The following is a 23,378-nucleotide window of genomic DNA, read 5'->3' as shown; positions in this document are numbered from 1 at the left end:
AGGGAAGCTCCATATATATATGGGCCTTAAAACTAAAGGATTTGAGGGAATTTAAGTCTTGAAAAGTGTGTCAAAAAGAAAATGAAAATGCACATCACTGTCAATGGCACAACAGCAAGAAAACAATTACTACAAACTGCATTAAAAAACTTATACAGTAAACTCAAAAAGAAAGTTAGTAGCTTTCAGTAGAAAGAAAATGAAAACTGGAGATTCATAGTCAGAAACACTATAGAGTACTTACCACCAATGCCAATGCCAACGCCAAAGAAGAAACTCAACTTTAATATATATATATATATATATAGAGAGAGAGAGAGAGAGAGAGATTAATTTCATTACCCATATATACCATTTTTAAAAATTATTTATGAAAATAATACCATCCCAATATTATTGATCAAAATAATAATCATTTTCTAGATTCCAATTCATAATCATAATCACCTAATGAGAAAAAAAAAGGAAGGGGCAGAGACTTCATCTCTACTCAACCATGCACATGAAAATTATAATTTCAAAACTATATATCATTCTCCATTCTCCATCATCATATCATTAATCATTAGTCATAAATTCCATCACAATGGGGGTAAGTACAAAGTCGATTGAAACCGTGATATTAAACGCTCATACTACTAACCTCAAAAAATAATAATAATTTTTGTATAACCGAGATTGTTTCGTTCGTACTAAATCAAATATAGTTGAATCCATAATAAATGTGCATCTTTAGTTCCAATTAAATATAGATAGCATTTTATGAATTGGGAGGTTTTGATGGGGTAGGTCCAAATGATTTTGCCTCCGACACGACGTTGTTAATGAATGTGGCAGAGACTCCGACTAAGGTAGGTCCATCACCTTGTCAAAATCAAGCAGTTTTGTTTGGTAGGGCTGGAACCATGACATTTGTCCGGCTTAATAAGGTTGAATCCACCAAGTAAATTTAGATTTTTGGAGAGAAAGGAGCTTTGAGTACAACATCCTGTTTGAAAAGGCAGAATTGATGTGTTGCCAACCAGTGGGGAGCGGAGCCGAGGCCATGGTTTATCTCATAAGCAAAGCCGATTCTTGCGCCACTCGTAATTGTTCGGTGGGCAGTGAAGATCCAAAAATATTTTTGAGGACAGATACATGCATATGAATTATTGAAATTTGTTGTATGGGTGGACACTTATAATAAAATAAACAATTAATGAAAAAAAAATTGAATTGCAAGATAGACACGTGTATACCTTAAGTATGCTTTGAATCCACCACTGTTAAGTATCAAATAAAAATAAATATATATATATATATATATATATAAAATTTAATTATCTTCATATCTTATCAAATAAAAAACATTTATGTTAAGTCGGAAATGATTTTTCATCTCCAAATTCGGTATAAGTTCAAAGTTGATAAAACATGATCAAGTCGGAAAGAAATGAATTAGATAGAAGACTTCAATTTGTAGGTTTAGTACCTTTAATGCCCCAATTAGTAAGCTAAATGAAGGATTTGTATACCATATTGATACTTTAAGGTTCAATATCAACTAAGTTAAGGGACTAATTTAAGATTTGAGCCATATTTTAGTGAAGCTTATCGTAATTAACCCAAAGAAAATTAGGACTTTTAGTTTGAGTGAGTTAAGGCTAATCGTATACTGGAACAGAAGGAAGACGAAGACGATAAACATGTCCTCTCCTTCTCCTTCTGGTATAACATCGGACTTTGAAGCCGCTTCGAAAACAGTCATTGCTTCTGCCGCCTCCGCCTCCGGTGTGCAAGTCACAACCTTTTGGGAGCTCGTCGATGAAGTGACCCTCCACTTTCAGATCATTCGCCTCGCTAAGCAGGTATTCCAATTTCTCCATTTATTTATTACTCTCACGAATCTACATATTTACTGTTTAATTAATTGATAGATATACGTATGGATCGGCTCTGATTCTGCTAAACTGGGGAATTTATATGCCGCTGCTCCTACACGACCTGTAAGGGTTTTTTTTAATTTTTATTTATCTTCAATTCATTAATTTGTGATCATTGATTATGATATGGATTTGGAATTTTTGCTAAAATAAAAAAGATTCATGGTAATAATAGAATAATACGGTGAGCGTGTCTTCAATTCTTGGAGGTGCTTCAGATAATACTGGTTCTGGGATTGCTCGACGATTAGGTCAGTTTTCTTCAATTTTGCCAACATTTTGAATACTAATATGTTGGTCTAATTATGGTTTTAGTCTTATACTATGCTTAAGGATGCTGAGAGTAAGAAATTGGCTTTCTTCTCTAGAGCGACAGACCTTGCACTCCGATTCTTGCAGAGATTTTTGCAATCAAAGCTGGTTTAGATTTATTTTTTGAATCAGTTTGGAGGGATAAAGGGTCCCCGATCCTAGAAAGTGATTCACTTCTTGCTTTGAAGTGGATCAACAACCCGGAACTCAGCCCGGTTCTTTATGTCGATATGATCACAGAGATTCAGAAGTCTGTGATGCAATTTAATGTTATTATAAGGCATATTAATTGATGTGTTAATGGGGAAGCTGACTGTTTAGCTAAATCTGGAATAGGTTAAGGAATGTTTGAGTTTCTGGGTTGGTGAGATTGGGGCCTGTGGGTTGTTGAGTTGAAGGTCTTTTGTACTGAGTGTTTGTTTGGTTTTGGTTGTAATTCTTATGTTTGATAATAAATTTTGGGCACCCTTTTCCCCTTTCCAATGATTATTGTGTCTCACAACATAATAATTATGAAGGGGGTTTTAACGGGGCCAATTCTTATCAAAAAAAAAGTTTTGATATACTCTAGAATGGCGTAATTTGGTCCTCTGGTAGTTTAAATTGGTATCACTGCTAGTTAATGGTGCAGTAAGAATGATGAGCTAGGAAAATTTTCTCGGGTAAAGTACAGAATTGGTCACTAAACTATGCTGAAATTATCTTCTTGGCCACTGAAGTTTCACAAATTACAAAATAGTCATTAAACTTATCAAGCTATTACAAAATGGTCGTTAAAACTTATCTAACTGCTACAAAATGGTTGTTAAAACGTATCAAACTGCTACAAAGTGATCCTTAAACTTATCGAATTTTATCACTATTTTATAATGTGTAGTAATTATTTTATAATAGTTCGATAAGTTTAACGATCATGTTGTAACTTTCGAAACTTCAGTGGCCAAAAAGATCATTTTAATATAGTTTAGTGACCGCTTTTGTACTTTACCTAATCTTAATTTATTGTTATTCAATCACATAGGGTCGTACACGAAAATTCAATCGAGCATTTTCAACCAATAGTAAATTTGTTTGTTAATGGTAACATAATAGTAAAAAATTCTACATCACCTTTTAACGGTAACATCTAAGTGTTATCGATTTGAATCTATTAATAAGTAAAATATTGATTAAATCCTAAATCTCAATATAATAGGACTAAAATCATAATTAGATTTCTTTTATCCTCTCTTTCTGGCTTGAACTAAATGCAAATCGATTGGTTTGCAGTGCTAAAGACTGGACTTAATATAGTTGTGGCGTGCAATATCCCAAAGAATAACCCCATGCTTGAGGTTTGGATTTTCATTCAAGCAATATCTGATAGGTTGATCTTTTTGCTCATATTACCATTTTGTTCCCTTTTCCTTCCCAGGCTAATGCTGAAAAGAAGTTGATATAGAAGCTAATAACCATGGGCTACTCGAGGCCGAAACCCAGATTCCCGGGCCAGAGTTGCCGTCCTCGTAGTTGTATTCGGTAAGCAATTAGATCAAACATGCCCTCTTAACGGTGAATGTAGTTTGCATTGTACCAGTAAGCAATTAGATGATACAAGTTTACAGTGTAGCATCAGTTATGGAATTCTTTTGTCACTCATTTAAACGGCGAACATGATGCTTTCTGCTTTGTTAGCTCCTTGGTGTTTTTGGTTTGACGTTGAGTTTAATGCTGCTGGTTTGACCATAGTATAACTTGAATTTGGATTTCAATGCTTTTGTTGTCAAAGTTGGCATTCAAGTTATAGCATATGTAATGGTTGATTACACGAGTTAAATGATTGATTATAAGTGCCCTTTCTAATCTCTTTTGGTCATTACAAAGACAATAGTCTAATTTTAGTTTTGGTCCCTCTATTATACTTGAATTTTTAAGTTAATCATGTACTTTATATAATTGAAGTTATTGCTTGAACCTGAAGTCACATAAGGAGAACATCATTTTCTTTACTGTCGAGATCGTTCTTTGGGTTCAATTATTGTTTTAATTTTGTAAGTGGTGGATGATTCTAATTTTGTCCTGAAAATGGAGGAACTTTAAAACTTATGGCCAACATGTCTCTCTTTTGAACCTATATAACAATGATGATTAATCATTAGTCTCATTTCTTAAACTTTTAACTGGACATGCTCTCTTCAATGTTATTTAAGAAAACAAAAACAGTTTTCCGTGTAACATTAAATACATAATATATTTTGATTTTGTTATAAAATCAAAATAAATAAAGATATAAAAATGGATTATAAAGAGTGAAGAATACCAGTGCTAAACAAAGCAACAGCTAAGATGAGAATGGGAAGGCTTCAATGATTTCATGTACCAACAAAACCAAAGCATGTGTTAGATTAGATGTTACCCCCACCACATGGAGACAGCAGCTTAGATATTAGTAAATCTGCACATGGCCACCCCATAGGCAAATGCTCATAATTTTAAACTTCAATCATTAAGCACAGCCTAATCACAACTATCCATCCACCACAAACACCTGCAACATGGCGTATTCAGACATATTTGTACCCGACACTCGAATGTATGTGTATATATATATAAGATCCGAGCACTGCAACATGAGTTCATAAAAGCGAATTTTTTTTAGCGAATCCATATGATAGACCCTGTACAGAATCTCATGACCGAACAATGCAATTTCAAGAAAACAAACTAATCTTTCTCTACAATCTACAAGTAAATAGAATCTCCATAACAGTTTAAGAAAAAAGAATTCCCCCGCTTGCCTCGTCTCTGCTAAGTCTAGGAGGGGTGGCGTTACATTCTGCTGTCCGACCTTGAATCCGGATCGTCACTCCTATCAGCATCTGAGTTTCTCGGTTCTGAGTTCACTGTCTGATTCCTTCTGCGCCTTCTATCCTGAAAATTTTAGCCACGTTACAACCTTAAACCAGACATTCTCCTGACAGACAATCTAAACTAAAGCAAAGAAGTTGCTCAGCCTCTTTCCTTTAACATAGAGTTCGAGTAGTAACGACAAGTGATACTTATTAACTGGTTAAGGTATCAGAATCGAACCTCCCGAGGAATAGGATACTCCTCTGATTCAAGCATGTGAACAGCCTGACTCATCTTTGGTCTTTTATCAGCATCGGGATCGACACATCTCAGAGCAGTCAAAAGAGCCCGTTTCAGAGCACTGATCGATGGTCTAGTCTCTATGTTAGGGTCAACTACTTCCTCTGAGCGTTGTTGTTGAACCATCATCTTTAGCCACTCAACCATATTTACCTGAGAGGTTACCATACAACAAGATACGTCAAACAAATTTTTATATCAAGTGCGCTATGTCTAAAATTGTTGACAAAGGCATCAGACATAACATTGACATCATGAGGTAATTAATGATGCAAAGAGCTTCAGTGCAATTTTGAGCATATACTATTCATGTCTCAAAACAACAAAACTTCTCGTGATAAAGATGCATTTTTCTGTACCTCAGGCTGAGGGCGACCATAATCAATGGGGTACCTTCCGGTAATTGCTTCTAAGAGCACTACACCGAAGCTATAAACATCACTCTTCTCATTTAAGAGGCCAGAGTTGGCATATTCCGGAGCAACATAACTGGAAAATTATGCAACACGAAGAAAAATACGTAGTTAATTAACAAATTTTTTTGGATTCTCTAAGGATACTAACATAAGTTGAGAAGGCCAAGGCAGTAGGTTGTCAAGGAAGGACTTTATTCTCACCCAAAGGTACCCATAACTCTAGTTGTGACATAACTTTTCCCATCGCCTAGCAGTTTGGCCAGACCAAAATCAGATATCTTAGAATCATAATTTTCATCAATCAATATATTACTCGATTTTATGTCTCTGTGTACAACTTTTGGTTCAATAGCTTCGTGCAAATAAGCCAACCTGCAACATTTAGTTTTCGACTAACAAAATGAGAATAAACTGAAAGTAAGCATTAACAACCAAGATTTAGTTAAATGCAAACTTACGCCTTGGCAGTACCAATAAGAATCTTTATACGAGCCTCCCAAGTGATATATCGCTTCTGAGGCATATCCCCACGGAGCCATTGCTCTAAATTGCCATTATTGACATATTCGTAAACAAGTATCCTGGAGTTTTAGCCAGATTTTTTTTTAAAAAATCAGTAAAGATATCTTTCCTTCTATGCAACCCGGATTATAAGAACACAAATATAACAATTTATCAACATTAACTCTCATACAGGGATACAAAATCACGAGCAGCCTACTCAATCTTTATAATAGGGCCTACATAAAATGATAGAGTACCTTTGAGTTCCCTCGATGCAGTACCCAAGAAGTCGAACTAAGTTTTTATGCCGCACGTGACCTATGGCTTCAACTTCCACTCGGAAATCCTTGTCAGCTTGCCCACTAAAAGAACATAGAACAAGTACGAGGGAACCTTAGAAGCTATAGACAACAAAACACAAACCAAAGGATTAATCTTCTATACAACGTACGGATTGCTAAGGAGCTTTTTGACAGCTACGGGGTTCCCATTAATCAGATTGCCCCTGTAAACAACTCCATATCCACCATCACCGATAATATTATCCTTTGAAAACCGGTTAGTTGCAAGCTGTAGGTCTCTAAGAGTGAACCAATGGCCCCAACCTAGGTGTGAAAATTCAGGTAGACCTGACAAAGGTGAAGGTGCAGTTAGCGGATGTGAAGAAGGCCTGAATGTGGAAACCACTCCCGTGCCTCTTTCTACCACCAATTGAGATCCTTTAACGTCTTTCCCCAAATGATTAAACGAGCCGGACTGGCCACTTTCATCTCCATTGTCAGAATTAAACAAAACCTTATCAGAGTCTCTGTCACTGAATTTAGCATCAAGGGTGTTGATATCACCATTGTTCGCCGAAGCTTGATCGACTCTTATCTCCTTAATTTCCTCCGAAACATAAGGCATATAAGGTGCTTGCCTTACGAGATTCAAATCATTACCCGTTCTGGTTTTCTTCCGAAAACTAAGCCACAGATCTATACCGAGAATAACTAAAAAAACCTCTCCTAAGCATATTACAATAAGCACCCAAAGCTGCAGACCAATGTATGTTTTCGATAGAGTTTTGTCCAGATCGGACGCCATTTAGCCAACACCAGCATGCCTGACAAACGATCATCATCGAAAACATCTTAAAATCACAATCTATATCTAATAATGAAAAGAAAACGGCCACATATCTAGCATTTATTCAAATATCAATTGATAGTCCAATCAAATCTCATTTCCAATTACATAAGATATAGCAAATCAAATATTTCACATTAAACAAGAGCAGCTGGAAAGCAAGTAAAGATCTTAGACCACAATCAAGCTCCCAACATAAACCCTAAGATCTTCTAGTCAAAGTCCACAGACCACACTCAATAAACACCAAAACCCAAAGCCTCTAAATCAAACATCAAATAAAATTATACATTTCTAGCAAAAAAAAAAAGAATTACAGGCATCATTTGACTGGATCAATAAAAAAGTCAAAACTTTGAACTTTAGATGCCATCAAACAAAGTGAAGAGCAGTTATCAGTACAAACCTGGTTCAGGCAGTGCTTGTTAGAGACAAAAGGGGGTAGAAGAAGAAGCAGAAATTGGAGTTTGGGAGGTGTTTATAATGAAAGAAGGTATAAACCCCAAAGTGAAGCACATTGAAATGGGTGCAGCAAATAGCAATTTCTAAAAAAAGAAGGGATTTTTGTGCAGGTTTCAATGCTTTTTCTGGGTTTGCGAGAAATGGGTTCGGCTTTTTGGGCATCGGGCGATGAGAAAATGTGGAATTATCAGAAGTAGGTGATGTGGAAAGACATGGTTTTTACAGTTAACAGTGTAAATGGAAGCAGCTAAGCTTTTATACAGAACTAATGTCAATTGAAAGTTTGCTCTGCTGTCTTTTCTTTTCCTTTAAACTTCCTTTTTATATATAAAAAATAACGTGGAATCAAATTTAAATTGGGGATTCAAACTACCACATAATTAAGCTGTTGTGAATTAAATCACCAATAAAAAGTATCAATTTTAGTCACAATTATTTGATAAATTAACAGTTATTATTTATGAAAAAAAGAATTTATCTAGTTGTCATTGAATTAGTTTGGAATTTTGCTGCTTTTAGATTGTTGATTAATGCATGTAGCAAATTGGACAGCTGTTTGGGGATGCTGAGTATACAATAATCGTACACCAAATTAAAATATCCATTCAGTTTACTTGAGCATTGAATTTCTCTATTTTAATTTAATATAATTTGATCTTTTACTCGTATAGTATTAGTAGTTCAAATTGATGACACTCTTATTTATTGTCGTTAAAATAATTATATGAACTTTACTATAAAATAACCTTACACAGGCTACTACTATGAATCGGATAATAGTAGAAAATCCCATAAAATCACTCTAACGACGTCAAGTGTTTCGATATGATAACATTGTAAGAGTAGAAAGACCAAATTATGTTATATTGAAGTGTAAGAGTCAAATCTCGAATTTCAGTATAGTAGAGGGATTAAACCGTAGTTAGACCACAAGTAAATGGTAAGCGCTTGTTTACCAGTAATCTTTGCAAGAACAAACACTTTTTTTAGTTTATATATATATAGTCTTTTTTAATGGATCTCTTTTCACCGGGATCCAATCCCGGAGATGGTGGCAATCTCTGCAAACTCTTAGATCCTTTGTTATTCAAAATGTTTCCCCTGCTTTCGTCTTCAACAATCCGAAGGCAATGGATTCTCGCTGTGATAGGCCAAAGGATTCTCCTTTTCCTCTTCCTCATCAAGCTCTTGTATCGTTCCCTTCCGAAGGGACGTACCCGACAGCTCGAATACATTCGAGCATCTAGTCAGCTTTCGTGTATATCTCTTTACTCTCAGGATGGTCCCTTCCTCCTGCTATAAATTCATTAACTTCACCTTGTAATTCAATGACGGAGAAACCAGGAACTTTCTTCACTCCCCTCTCGTTCATCATTCTCCTCACGTTAGCCACGTCTTCCCATCTGCCGGCATCGGCATACATATTGGCCAATAACACGTAGCGTCCACTGTTGTCCGGCTCCAGCTCTATTACTCTCTTGCCTATCTCCTCTCCCAACTCGATATTTCCATGGATCCTACATGCTCCGAAAAGGGCACCTAGTACACCTACATCGGGGCTCATTGGCATTTGATCAATTAGCGTTTTGGCTTCAGCTAGTAATCCAGCCCTTCCAAGCAAATCAACCATGCATCCATAATGCTCCATTCGGGGTTCTATTCCGTGAACTTCAGTCATGTACCGGAAGTAATAATGACCCTCCTCGATCAACCCTGAATGAGAACATGCACCAAGGATATTCACAAAGGTTATGTCATCGGAACCGACTCCTTCCTTCTCCATTTCCTTGAAAATGGCAATGGCAGCTTCTCCTTTTCCATGCATAGCAAAGCCCCCAATCATGCAATTCCATGAAGAAATCCCTTTACAAGTAAGACCTTTAAAAGTTTCATAATCTTTCTCCAAGCACCTGCATTTGCAGTGCATATCGAAAATGGTCGTCGCAAGTTTCGAATCCAGTTCGATCTCTTTGTTTTGTATATATTCATGTATCCACTCGCCTTGTTCGAGAGCTCCTAAACCGGTACATGCCGATAACATACTAGCTGCCAGATACTTATCCAGCACCACCTTCTCAGCCCTCATCCTATTAAACAAACCAAAAGCCTCGTGGAAGCGATTGCTCTGCACATAAGCAGCAATCATGGCATTCCAAGAAACCGAATTCCTCTCCGGCATCAGCTCGAAAATCTCGACAGCCGCATCGACGAGACCCAATTGAGCATACCCACTTATCAAAGTAGTCCACGAAACAACTTCTCTCTTATTCCCAGGCATCTTGTCAAAAACCTTCCTAGCATCTTCCAAGGCCCTGAAATTCACATACATATGAATCAAATTGTTTCGACAAAACCGCGAACCCGAATTTGAAGATGCCGGCATGGATTTGCGTCCCTTGTCGAATAGCACCATCGACCGAACAGGCTCTTATGAGACAAGGGAAAGTGAATTTATTAGGAAGAACAGAGTCTTGCAACATTAACAAGTAGAAAAGGATGCATTGAGCAGGTTGTTGGCGTTGCAAGTAGCCTCTGATGATAGTATTGTAGATGAAAGCATCCGGTTGAGGCAATGTATCGAACAGGTGGAGGGCATAGTTCAAATCTCCAGTTTCTTCAATGATATAGAACTTAATGAGTCGACCCATGGCATCATTATCGGAGGAAAGGCCGAGTTTGAAGAGTTGGGCATGGTGTTGCTTGAGTTTGGGCATGGTGTTGCTTGAGTTTGGCCATGGAGGAGCATGTTTCGAGAGCTTCCAGAGGTGAATAACCAGGGTTTGAGGTTGATGAGACAGCAGAGGTCAGTGAAGGTACTAAAAGGGTCTGCAAAGAGCTCATATCTCATCCAAAAACCTAATTACAAAGCATTCAAACAAGCTGGAAATGGTAGTGCAGTTGAATGTTATCGAAACAATTGGTGGCCACCCTCAAAGGCCAAGGCAGAAGGCAAGAGATAATGGCAAACACAATGAACCAACAGAAAATTCACAAGGAATTACGATAATAATGGTGAAAAGATAGCATTTTTGCATGCATAATTGACAACTCAAATATATTTAAAACATGAATAAAATTATAAATGTATGTATATATGTATTTATAGTATAGATAATTTGAGTCTAATGAAAATTTCAATAAACTTAAAATTATATTTTTATATGCTAATTTCAGACTATATTAAAAATATGGGTAAAGTATAGTAATGGTCACTGAACATTTCTGAAACTTGCATTTAGGTCCCCCAACATTTAAAACTTGTAATACAATCCCCCAACATTTATTCCGTTTGCAATATGGTCCCCCAACTTAAACCACAGTTAGAAAATTAGGATAAATTATATAAACGGTCATTGAACTTTTCAGCCACTTGAATTTCGGTCCCCCAACTTTTAAAACTTGCAAAACAGTCATCAATTTCATTCTAAACCCCAATTTCCAAAGTATTTCAATTTTATTCTAAACCCTAAATTCTAAAATACTTCAATTAAATTCTAAAATACTTCAATTTAAGGTAATATAGGCTTGAAGAAAGAGTTCAAGGCACAGACACAACGAATAAAAATATATTTATATAAATGTATATTTATATTTAGATGTATAAATAAAAAATATATTCATATATTAATGTATGAATCATTTATATTTTTTGAATATTTTATTTTTAATAAGAAATTAAAATTATTAATTATATTAGAAATACTCAACTTAAGATTATATATATAATCATGAATTATAAATATGAAAAATAATTATTAATTTAGTTTAAAAATATAAATCTTAAATTTATTCTTTTAAAATATTGTATCAACTAATATTTAAAAATATATTAAATCTATCAAACAATTTATCAAATATATTTTTTTATTGTAAAAAATATAATATTTTCCCATCATTTATTGCTTTCAAATTTTTTGCCGAAGTTCAAATCTCATTATTTCCATTTTACATTATATTCTTTTTTTTCTGGCATTGGTCTAATATTAGTATATTATTGTATATCTCTTAACACAAACGATGGTGTTAGCTTAGTGGCTCCACCCTATATCTTTCATTTGCGTGACTCAGGTTTGAGTTTGCCCAAGACCCAAATTTTACTTCTTTGTAACTTAATTTTCTTCTAATTAGGAGGTGACATGTGTCACCAATAACACATATCATGATCATGTGTTAACACATGTCAGATCCTGATTAAATGATTAATTATTAAATTTTATTTAATTTAGGACCAAATTGATAGCATATATAAATAATTAGGTGGTAACACGTGTCACCAATGACACGTGTCATGATCATGTGCTAACACATGTCAGATCCTAATTAAATGATTAATTTATTAAATTTTATTTAATTTAGGACCAAATTGATTATATAAATAATAAAGACTGAATGTATAATAATGTCAATTCCTTTTAACTGCCACATCATCATTTTTATCAATTGGTAACGACTAGTGGCTTAGTTGAAACAGTTAAATAATTATGTGGTATGATTGATAAATTTAAAAGATCGATGACAAAAGTAAAAAGGGCTAGATAGTTAAGTTGTCAACCGAGTAGTTTACACTTTTATTTATACGTCAAATAACATTTTATAAATTTAAAATTCGAATTATTTCAACCTCTTTTATATCCTAACTACTTTTTTTAATTAAAAAATTTCTTCAACAGATAAGAATTATACTATTATATTTATATAAAAAATACGTATCACATGAAATAAGATGAAATTAAATAATAATAACTTTGACATAATTGAATTTAATTTAAGTATTTTGGAATTTAGGGTTTAGAATAAAATTGAATTACTTTGGAAATTGGGGTTTAGAATGAAATTGATGATTGTTTTGCAAGTTTTAAAAGTTGGGGGACCTAAATTCAAGTGACTGAAAAGTTCAATGACCATTTATATAATTTATCCTAATTTTCTAAATGTGGTTTAAGTTGGAAGACCATATTACAAACGGAATAAATGTTGGGGACTGTATTACAAGTTTTAAATGTTAGGGGACCTAAATGCAAGCTTCTGAAATGTTCAGTGACCATTACTATACTTTACCCTTAAAATATTTGTAAAATATACAAATGATCATCCGATTATAGATGTTGCTTTATTGAATCCTCCAATTATAAAAAATTACAAAATAACCTCCAAATGTTACTTTGTTAAGTCTCTTAATTATTAAAAATTAGCTTATTATGTTCCAAATAATTCATGTTTGTGTTCTAAAACATATACTTTTTACCTATGAATCAACCCAAATGAGATAGTATACCTAAGAGGCTAAGATATATCTTTATCTATGAATCAACCCAAATGAAAAGGATTACTTTCTGAAATCAAATCAAATTATTGGAAGTGTTACAAAAAACACACGAGCGTCTTCCCATAAGAAACCATTGCACCCACAGCATATATCCTTTTTCTTTCCATCCATTTGCATGACTTGTACTAAACAAAACGAGATAGAAAGCAAGGGGGGGGGGGGAACTACATTCAAAGTGTTCTAAGTTAAACAATAAGGGAAATACATCCCAGTTTAACCAACAAAAAGTCACACCAAGTTAAGCCCTGCTCCTGCCGATCAGTCACCTCATCACCAAATCAAAAGAAATAAGACCATAATTGTTGATTTTTTTTCATATTCTTACAAACAGAAAGTAAAAGAAAAAAGGGCAGTCTCCGCAGCTCCGGGTCGTTACTGTTACCGCATATGCTTGCTTTCAGATAGTTGGTCAGCACTCGGAATGGTGATGAAGGATCAGGACATGACAGAAGTAGTGAAAGAAAGCACCCCACTTAAAAAGTCCAAATAAGGCACTGATTTGCAACAAAGAACACGTCTTTAGCAAGGAAATGAAGAGAATGCATGCACACAGATCAGTGAACCACAGCCTTGTCTAAGCATGAATCTTCGAAAATCACAAAAATAACGGAAATCACGTATTCATCATGTCTATGAGATGATTTATGGTGCCACACAACAACAAGAAGCAAATCCGACCTATGTCACATATGGTTATTGGCTAGTAATGTTCTATCGCATTTGGTTCCCAGGTTAATGCATGGAAAATAGATGCCAGCAATAAGAGCAATACTCAGTGCTCAGCAACTTCTACAGGCCACACAATGATAGGCAGAATATACGAATATAACGGGCAATTTTTCAAGAACATAAGGCAAATATAGCACAATGCGTAAAGCCATATGACACTACAATATAAAAGTCTATTTAACCTTTATATAGCTGTAAAAACATGAAGAGTAGGTGCCTACTTACGGTGTCCTACATCTACACTAGGGTTGTTTTGCAAGTTTTCTTGTTGTGGCCAAGGCCCTTGCATTTGCTACACTGGAGCTGCCGTTTGAGAAGGTCTATTGATTCCTGCTTCTTCTTTGGTCGACCTGGTGGGCATTCAGTTGGAGGAGTTACAGTAACAGCTACCTCAAGTGATTCATCCTCGATTGGTCCTTCCACATTTGGAACAGGATGAATGGATTCGGAATAAGTTAAGCGGAAACTCTCGGTTGTGAAGTATCTAGAACAATAGTCATAAGGACTTCGACCAATGCATTCAAAGACAGCAATAGCATGACAACAAGGCAAACCAGTATGTTGCCAGCCCTTGCAGCTGCAGTCCCAATGATCTATATTAACAACCTCAACAGATGTCCCCTCAACACATTCCCCACGAACTTCAAAGATGCTACCATGTGTGAGTAACACTTGAAGTGACCGCGCCATTGCAGTTTCCTTCTGCAACTTTTCCTCATTACTTGGAGTTAAGGTCGTCATCCACTGACTCGAATCCACACGACGTTTGTAGATCGACTCCATCATCTTACCCCGTAACAGATTAATCATGTGTGTTATAGGAAACTCGTGTGCTTCTGATACCCAACTATAGAACTCCTGTCCAAAGCTTGAGACCATGTGGTTATATCTTGCTCCTCCAAAAAAGGCATTTGCCCAGTGCTCTGGTTCACTTTGAATGACCCAGTCGTAAACTTCAGGAGAAATGGCTTTCAAATTTTCAGCAGCTTGCTGGAAACCTTCAAGTCGTGGTGCACGGGCAGAAGTGTAAAAGTCATTGATCATAAACCGTCTGGCGTCATGAGAAAACTGCCCCTTTAAATCTCCGATGAGTTTGTCGGCAAGATGTTTTAAACAATAGCTGTGGTAGCATTTATCAAATACATCAGCCAATGCCTGCTTTAAACCATTCTGAAAATCTGCAACAAATGTTAACTGGCTTGACGTAGAAACTGCAGATTTGAGTTCCCTTAGAAACCAAGTCCAATTGTCTTCATTCTCAGCATCAACTACAGCAAAAGCTACAGGAAAAATACCATCCTCTGCATCGGCGGCCGTAGCAGCCAACAACATCCCTCCGTATTTCGAATTTAAAATAGTACTGTCAAGAAAAATTAGAGGTCGACAGCCTTGTAAAAACCAGATATCGAGGCATGAAATGAGACAAAGAGTCGATGGAAGCTCGAATCATCCTTGGTAATAAAGGAGACAATGCTGCCCGGGTTAGTCTCTTTTATCTTCTCACAGAAATAAGGTAAGAGATTATATGCCTCTTTAATGGATCCTCGAAGTTGTTCCTTGGCAATCTCTATTGCACGCCATGTCTGAGAATAATTTAGTTGGATTCCATATTCTCTTTTGATGTCATTGGCAATGTCTTTTGGCTTGCAGTTGGGAGAAGCTTTCAATTTCTCCTTTATAATACTTCCCACCCAGCCCCTTGTTGCCCGTGCCCAGCTTTTACAGCAGCTCCCTCACATGTATGCGTCGTGTTCATTTTCTTGATGCAAATCAACTGGGTAGTGGACAGTTGTGATGCAAATATCCTCCAGGGGCAGCCTTGAGCTTTGCATTTAACAGTAGCACGATGGTGGTTGTTTTTCTTAAACCTATAAGCAAAACCATGTGCAACAGAGTATTTATGCACAGCTTCTCGGAATTCATTAAAACTATTAAATCTTTGGTCAACACCAGTGATCGTATTCTCCCAAACTTCAGCAGCTTTAAGATGCTTCCCATCATTCATATCAATGGGCATACAGTCCAAAGGAGTTTCATTCGGCATGACCAAGTCAAGTTGGTCGATGCCATTGATCATCCCAACATCAGCATTGGCAGGTGCAACAATAGGAACCCCAACTTCTGAAATAGTCGTCCCGCTCGACCTGTGCATTTAAGAATACATAACCATGACAGCTAGGGCCAAACTAGATGGTAAATTCAGAAACAAGAAGGGTAACTACCTACTAGCAGGCATGTTGGAAACATTCCGAGCAGCCGCTTCCTCCGGCACAATGAAGACATCAACGGTCGAAGTTTCACCAATGAAGTTAAGCATGCGCTGCAAATCCTTGTCTTTGGAGATGGTTATGAGGGTCTTCTTGTTCCCAGGGAGGAAGTACTTGATAGACATGTTACCAGACCTCAAATTAAACATGTCTTTTATCTCAGACTTGAAATCACTTAACTTAGAGTGCTCATTGATATCTATAGCATAGGCCTCGCCGCCGTTGTAGGACAAAGAACCGTCTTTATTGGTGACAAAATCGCCACCTGACTGACATATTGCTATAATTTTCTTCCCAGCCATGGCCTAACCAGGAGAAAACCAAATCAACCACAGAAAAAACTACATTAACTAAACATGAAATATAAAAGAAAAAGATGGTAATTTTATTTTTCTCAACACACAAAATTAAAAAAAAAAATCAAATACTAAAGCAGTAACATGTGGAAGCTAAACAACTTAAAAAACCCAGAATCGAAAAAAAAGAAGAAGAAAGCAAACAAGAAGGGGGGGAAAACATACATGAATAGGGCAGAAACCCTAAAATCAATGGAGTTTGAATTGAAAAGAGAGAGAGAGAGAAAAGAAGATACCTTAAATGGAGAAACGTCAGAAAGGGGGGAATTTTACTTTTTGGTTTTGTTATTGGGAGGTTAAATCCTTGAAATTGAAGAGATACCCAGAGACCCAAAGCCTAGACCCGAACCCCAAATACCCTAAAAACTCGAAAGATAAACGAGTGAAGGAATTCAATACAATCCGCAGCGTATGCTAATGGACTTGGCCTAATGCTATGCTCACTTCCAATTGCAACCCTTTGGTTTGTTCGACCCTCTTTATTTTATTTTATTTATAGATGTACTTTTGCCTGCCCTCGGGTTTGGTATCTGTTTTCTTTAAGATTATTTGGATGGACTATGACAAAGAGTTGTCCATTGGGTAGGTGGAGTTGGTCTTGTGTTGGGTTGATATTAGATCATTGCAATATGAGTTTTAATTATGTAATTTTGATGGTCAAATTAAATAAAATAAAATTTATAATCTGTTATCAATATTATATAACGGATGTTTGTATAGAGGATCGTTTGACTTGAATTTGATTAGCTTTAACTTGATTAAATTTTATCGAGTCAAGTATTTTGTAAAAAATTTTAGATTTCGATTGAATTTAATTTTTTAGTAAAAAGTAGTCGATTTCATTAATGAATAATTGTATAATTAAATTTTTTAAATATATTTAGTGATAATTCTATCTATATTTTTCAATTACATTCTTATTTTATCTAATAAAATAATAAAAAAAAATACATGTATCAAGTGAAGTTTAAGTTTTTACCTTAAAAGTTGAGCTGAATTTCAAATAAGTTGAATTTCCCTAAATCCAAACCGGATCAAGTGATGAGTGAAGGGTGTTGAACTTAATTTAAGCAGATGAAGATCATCCCGAAAATCTAGCTTAACCTGACCCATGATCATTCCTAAATGTTTAAACATTTAACGGAAAATAAGATTATTTATATTAATAATAGTGTCATATGGTGAAACACATTGATACCCTGAGCCGAAAATATATTATAGCTAGCTAATAGTGCCAAAATTTACTCGTATATGGAATGGGGGTCTCTTAACTGAAACTTTGTCAATTTTATCAGTGGGGACCAAATGGATAGGAACTTTATTGCTTCAGTTGCCATAGGTTTTGCAACAGGTTTCAGTTGCCAGGCAAATCATTCTCGGCTCGATTGAGCTTTATCATTTCCCTGTAACTCTCCTGCATCAGGGTTGATGGAAGTTGGAAGATGCTTAAAACATACTATGTAAGAGAAAAATCGATGGATCATACTATATAAGTGCAGTGTTTCCGTCGATCCACCATAAACTCGAAAGTTGCCGAGGTCACGTGCTTGCACTAAAACATGTAGAATTCTGGTTGTTTATCTTGGTACATTAAAGCACTGTCTATCATTTCATAAATAAAAACGCAAAATCATGTCATTGACTTTCATGGCGACCGGCAAGAAGAGTATCGGCTGCAGCATCCAAGTCTTGAGGGAAGAAAACCCTGCATATTCCGGAAAGTCTTTCGGTAATTATAAAGATAAGGATGATGATGGAAAAGAAAACAAAAGCTTATCTGATCTCTAGGTAAGCACATTATCTAGTGCCCGGATTGCGTTAAATTTGAGAAGTTCCTAAGATTGCTAACAGAAGTACCTGCAGTTATTCTGGTACAATGTAGCGCTCAACTGATCGATGTCACTGATTCCTTTACAGCCACTTACCACCTCAAGAACTCGCCTAGACCGATTAACACCAGAGAAAGGAAGATGGAAAATATTATGAACAAACGAACCGGAATATTCATCAGATGCTACAACACTCATATTAGCTTCAAACATTCTATGGATGAATATTTCTATTTTAAAACTCTCTGGAGGTATAAAAAGATGAAGGAATAAAGTTATGATACTACCCCAGAAAAGCACTCACTGCATTAAACGAGGTTGATTACGTCCTTTAACCAGACCTTCTTGGTCATACTTTTCTTTCTTCTTAGAAGGCTATAAGGACTTAACGAACTTGATCCCTGCATGATAAAATGAAATAAAAATGATAGTGTAAGTGCTAAACGTAGAATTTATCCTTTTAATATTTACTTAACAAGGACTATTTAGTTAGTGGTATATTTCGGTGTCGCTTTACTAGTGCGTTGCGGTGTGCGACGTACGTTATAGACTCATTCATATATATATATTAGAAACATCATTTAAATGATATCATTTTAAATATATTTAAAGATAAAAAGTCAATAAATTTTATAAATTAAATCATATAACGAGTTTTTCAGAACAAGACAAACATATCTAACATTTATTGTATCATAATTATTTTAATGTTTTTTTTATAAATTCTTCTATTACATATATAACAATTTTCTATACTATTTTATTTAGTCATATTTATACAATTTTCTTTATTTTTAGTTTAACTTTTGTTTTCTTTTAATAATATGTATGTGGGGTTTGTTGCCCATTTTAAGCTCTCCTATTAAGGCATAATTGATGTCTCCCATTACCTAATCAAATATCTTCCCATCCCATGCCTCATCAAAATACCCAATTGCACACATGCACTTATATATATATATATATATATATATATATATATATTGATAAAAACGAAATCATAATTATATAACGAGAGAAATTATATTTCTTATCATCAAAGTTAGGCTTAAACGTCAAAAAGGTGTACAACATATGCCTTTTTTTTAGTTTGATGCTTAATATTTTTATTTCGGTTTGGTGTCTAACGTTTTATTCTGTAACTCAATTTGGGTCAGACGTGACATGCCATTAATTTCGGCCGTTAAATGTCACTTGGCATGGGTATAATATTAAAAAATGAATTTTCTAATTAAAATAATAACTAATTAATTAATTGAAATTGAAATTGAAAAATAAAAAAAGATTAATTTTTTTTTACCTTTAACCCTAAGTAATTTTCCCTCTCTTCCCCGTCACTCTCTTCCCATTTCGTCTCCACCTTTTTTCTTGAAATTGAATTCAAGAACCCTAAATTAGTTCTCGAAATCTACAGGCAAAGAGTGAAGGATGTCAAGTGAAAGTTTAAGACCTTGTTACGGTTCAAGGGTCGTGAAATGTCATTGTGGAATGAAAGCTCCTATTTGGATTACTAATAAGCCATAGAGTAAAGGGAAAAAATTTTATGGGTGTTGCAATCAAAGAGGTAGGTTTTGATTTTGTAAGAATTTTTAGTGTTTATTGACTTATTAGCCTAATAATTTAATTTTTTGTATGTTGCATAATCGGTGTAATTTTTTTCCAGTGGGTAGACAATGGATGTATTGATGAAGACTTGAAATTTCAATTTTAGGGATTTGAAAAATGAAAACCAAAAATTGAAGAAAATTGTAAAATGTACAAAAAGGAGGACAAATGCTTTATTATATAAGATAGTATTCTTTACTTCTTGGATAGTGTACTTCATGATGAAATTTGGTCTTTATTTGAATGATGGAAATTATGACAATTGGAATGTTGGTGTAGTTGAAGAAAATTGTAGTTGTTATGTGCAATTTGGTCTTTACTTAGTATTCTTTAGACTTGAAATTTCAATTGAAAATATTGACAATTGTTATGTGCAAAGAGGAGGGAAGTTGTTATGTTTGTTTCTTGTAATGTTGGTGTAGTTAAAGGAAATTGTAGTTGTTGTAATGTTGGTATGACAATCGTATATTAGAAGATCATAAAAGTATTAATATGTTGTTATGGAAATGTTATATTTTGTGTATGGAAATTGAATGTTAGCAGACCCGAACTCATTTTTCTACAAGACGACGGAGAGTGCAAATAGTACACCCCAAACGGTGTAACTAGTCTAAAAAAAGTAAGTGTTTATCCTCCCCGAATCAGATAAAACACCAAATTGTAGAGTCGCCGTCAATCTTTTTGTTTGGTGAGATTGGTCACCAAAATGTCATATTATTTTAATAAAAATTCCTAAGAACAATATCAAAATAATACAACTCGGGTCTGCTTACCAGAAAAATAAGTTCGGGAGTCGCTTACGTATGGGGAAGGATTAGCACCCCCATAACGCCCAAAATTGGTACCGATATTTATTAATTATAGTCTTTGCAATAAATTATAAATTTGTATTTAAACTGATTTACAAATAATTTAAAATAATTACTAATTAATGTTTAATATAAAGTTATCATAACATATATAATTATATTAATATTATAATTAGTCTTAAAATAATAATTAATGATGAAATCATAGAATATTAAAATTAATTAACATAATTTGAAATATTATTAAAACAATGTACTAATAATGTAATTTTCCCTAAATTATTATATAGATCATAGTATAAAATATTAAAAATATTAAGGACTAAATGTGATATTTTATCCTAGAATATGTAAACATATAAATGGGACTAAAATATAAATAATTAAAATGCGAAAGAACCTGTTTTAGTGACTGAATTGGAAGATTACAAAACTAAAGGGACTGCAGATGAAATTTACCCATTTTCCTAAACTACACAAACACCCTATCCCCAAAATGACGTCGTTTGGGGAGGGTTTATATAGCCCAAAACTAGCATTTTGAGGCCAAATTCTCTCATTTTCTCTCTCTTTAAACGGAGAGATGCTCTGGCATCTCTCTAAAAGCTCTCGCAAGAGGTACATCGATCACCTAACGATGCCATATTCCGCCACCGTCAACCACCACTCACGGTGGCCGGAAAATACCTAACCTACCTAAAATGTATATCAATATCCCCTCTATTTGAATCCAAGCCCCTTCTTTTCTAAAGGCCTCCCAATCGACCTAAATCTGATATTTTACCTTTAAAATCCAGAGATTTCTGAAGATGTTCAAGCTTCTTCCACGAGCAAGGTAAGTCCTTTCTTCTTCCTCTTTGTTATTCGAATCCTAGTTGCTGTTGTGGGTCGTTGTGTATGCTTGTTCTCTCCATTTTGTCACACCTTGTGTTTCGTTGCTTCTTCCTTGTCTCTTTCTGTGTCTCTTGCTCTATATTTTTCATTGCAAGTTTGATCGAGTCCTTTTATAGGCTTGGTGGTGCATCTCTTGGACCGGTCAAGGGTTCCCTTCGGTGAGTCAACTGAGCTACGGTGGTAACTCACCCTAGGGTTACAACGTGTGCGACTAATAATCCTCTTCTAGAGCCTTCTGTTGTGCTCTAGAGAGGCGGCAACGGCGTGGAATCAGGCGATTGGAGCACCTGAAGGTGGGAGAATGATAACCCTAGGGTTTTTGTTAGCTTGATCTGGACCCTTGATCTACGTTGAGATCGAGTGGCTCGGAGCTTCTGGTGGCGCTGGAATTGAGATGAATCCCTAGCAGCTGATGGGTATTCTTGCGGGCTTGCTGAAAATTTTGGGCCTGGATGAGTTTGGGTTTGCATCTGAATAGGGCTCGGGTTTGGTTGTAATCAGGCTTGTGATTTGCTTTGTTGTAATTTGGATTGGACTCATTGTAATTGGGCATATGTGCCTTGTAAATAATAATATTACTACTATAATATTATTATATATAATAACGTATATAAAATGTCACTTAGACGAAAACTGTTGTCGACACCTGCCCCTCTTTGCTTATTTTTATGTAAACAAGAATAAAGCAAAGATAAAAAGACAAGTTTTCGTCAAGTGAACTTCTTGCTTTGCCGGGAAATTCGTTCCACTACTCTTTCGTGGAAATCAAATTTTGATATGATAGTGCTCCTGCTTCACTACTCTTATGTGAAGGCTGAATTTGCATGACTTGAACATAATCTATTTCGCTACTCTTCTGTGAAAACTAAATGATTGACTTAATAAGAATCTAATTTCACTACTCTTCAGTGAAGATCAGACTCGCAATTGGATTACTTCGTTACTATTATGTGAAGATTTCATACTTTGCTGAAAAATCCGTTCCACTACTCTTCCGTGGAGAGCGAATATTGTTCTTGTTATGGCTTTTGCTTTTGCTTCTGCTTCACTACTCTTCTGTGAAGATTTCATACTTTGCTGAAAAATCCGTTCAACTACTATTCCGTGGAGAGCGAATTTTAATTTTGCTTCTGCTTCTTACTTCGTTAATCTTCCGTGAAGACTGAGAATGACTAACTTGAGAAGAATCGATTTCACTACTTTTCTGTGAAGATCAGATTCACAGTTGGATTGCTTCCACTATTCTTCCGTGGAGTTTGATTTGACTTGAAAAGAACCTTCTTGCTCAAGATATTTTCAAAAATACTATTTTGGAAAAGATTGAATGAGAAACGTTGAAAATTACTTTCTCATTTTTTTCAAAATAACTTGTTGGTTGGGCATGCCCTAAAAATACTGCTTCCATTATAGATTGCATCCATCTATTCTTTAAATGTCTGCCTCTCCAAACATGATTCCTGTAATTTGTGATTCGAATTCTACCTTATACTTATAAGGTCTTTTGTCTCTGCATCTTTCTTACAAAACATGTATTTATACAAATATAATGAAATGGATGATCTTTATACAAATAATGTTCTTATGAATGTATGAATGCATCAATGTTCATCTGAATCCAAAGTTTGATCTTTTTCTTTTTCCAGGTTATCTTCAAATAATATAGCAATTTACACTATCAAGCTTGCATTTC

The 23,378-nt window shown here is 35.1% G+C and overlaps 3 protein-coding genes and 1 pseudogene across 3 annotated transcripts; 1 reads left to right on the top strand and 3 right to left on the bottom strand.

Moving 5' to 3' along the window:
- Window positions 1–1,644: 1,644 nt before the first annotated feature.
- Window positions 1,645–4,041, top strand: LOC120134808 (proteasome assembly chaperone 4-like). The gene is made up of 5 exons (XM_039151205.1): window positions 1,645–1,847; window positions 1,917–1,985; window positions 2,098–2,173; window positions 3,504–3,568; window positions 3,649–4,041. Exons 1-5 carry the CDS (start codon window positions 1,686–1,688, stop codon window positions 3,673–3,675), a joined length of 399 nt encoding a protein of 132 aa, XP_039007136.1. The 5' UTR covers window positions 1,645–1,685; the 3' UTR covers window positions 3,676–4,041.
- A 749-nt stretch (window positions 4,042–4,790) lies between these two features.
- LOC120134805 (probable receptor-like protein kinase At5g18500) lies at window positions 4,791–8,186 on the bottom strand. Its single transcript, XM_039151202.1, has 8 exons — window positions 7,818–8,186; window positions 6,735–7,388; window positions 6,541–6,645; window positions 6,238–6,360; window positions 5,981–6,151; window positions 5,723–5,852; window positions 5,304–5,516; window positions 4,791–5,144 (listed from the first exon to the last, which is right to left on the bottom strand). Exons 2-8 carry the CDS (start codon window positions 7,367–7,369, stop codon window positions 5,043–5,045), a joined length of 1,479 nt encoding a protein of 492 aa, XP_039007133.1. The 5' UTR covers window positions 7,370–7,388; window positions 7,818–8,186; the 3' UTR covers window positions 4,791–5,042.
- Window positions 8,187–8,981: 795 nt separating this feature from the next.
- Window positions 8,982–10,432, bottom strand: LOC120134833 (pentatricopeptide repeat-containing protein At5g66520-like). Its single transcript, XM_039151221.1, has one exon. The coding sequence runs from the start codon at window positions 10,284–10,286 to the stop codon at window positions 9,117–9,119; it is 1,170 nt and encodes a 389-aa protein (XP_039007152.1). The 5' UTR covers window positions 10,287–10,432; the 3' UTR covers window positions 8,982–9,116.
- A 2,907-nt stretch (window positions 10,433–13,339) lies between these two features.
- On the bottom strand, window positions 13,340–16,978 carry LOC120134809 (annotated as a pseudogene).
- Window positions 16,979–23,378: the final 6,400 nt, after the last annotated feature.

Source organism: Hibiscus syriacus, unplaced genomic scaffold (genome assembly GCF_006381635.1).
Source record: "Hibiscus syriacus cultivar Baekdansim isolate YM2019G1 unplaced genomic scaffold, ASM638163v2 tig00110599_pilon, whole genome shotgun sequence".
NCBI classification, from domain to species: domain Eukaryota; kingdom Viridiplantae; phylum Streptophyta; class Magnoliopsida; order Malvales; family Malvaceae; genus Hibiscus; species Hibiscus syriacus.
Note: the sequence above shows the minus strand (reverse complement) of the source record. Positions and strands in the feature narration are given on the sequence as shown.

What these genes read in the sequence shown, in the direction of transcription:
- LOC120134808 (XM_039151205.1), top strand. Translation starts at nt 1,686, where the DNA reads ATGTCCTCTCCTTCTCCTTCTGGTATAACATCGGACTTTGAAGCCGCT. An exon ending in TGGGATTGCTCGACGATTAG is followed by an intron (nt 2,174 to 3,503) that starts GTCAGTTTTCTT and finishes ATTGGTTTGCAG; the next exon opens with TGCTAAAGACTGGACTTAAT. An exon ending in AGAATAACCCCATGCTTGAG is followed by an intron (nt 3,569 to 3,648) that starts GTTTGGATTTTC and finishes TTTCCTTCCCAG; the next exon opens with GCTAATGCTGAAAAGAAGTT.
- LOC120134805 (XM_039151202.1), bottom strand. Translation starts at nt 7,369, where the DNA reads ATGGCGTCCGATCTGGACAAAACTCTATCGAAAACATACATTGGTCTG. An exon ending in AGAGTTATGGGTACCTTTGG is followed by an intron (nt 5,853 to 5,980) that starts GTGAGAATAAAG and finishes ATAATTTTCCAG; the next exon opens with TTATGTTGCTCCGGAATATG. An exon ending in AGTATCCTATTCCTCGGGAG is followed by an intron (nt 5,145 to 5,303) that starts GTTCGATTCTGA and finishes TAAAATTTTCAG; the next exon opens with GATAGAAGGCGCAGAAGGAA.
- LOC120134833 (XM_039151221.1), bottom strand. Translation starts at nt 10,286, where the DNA reads ATGGTGCTATTCGACAAGGGACGCAAATCCATGCCGGCATCTTCAAAT.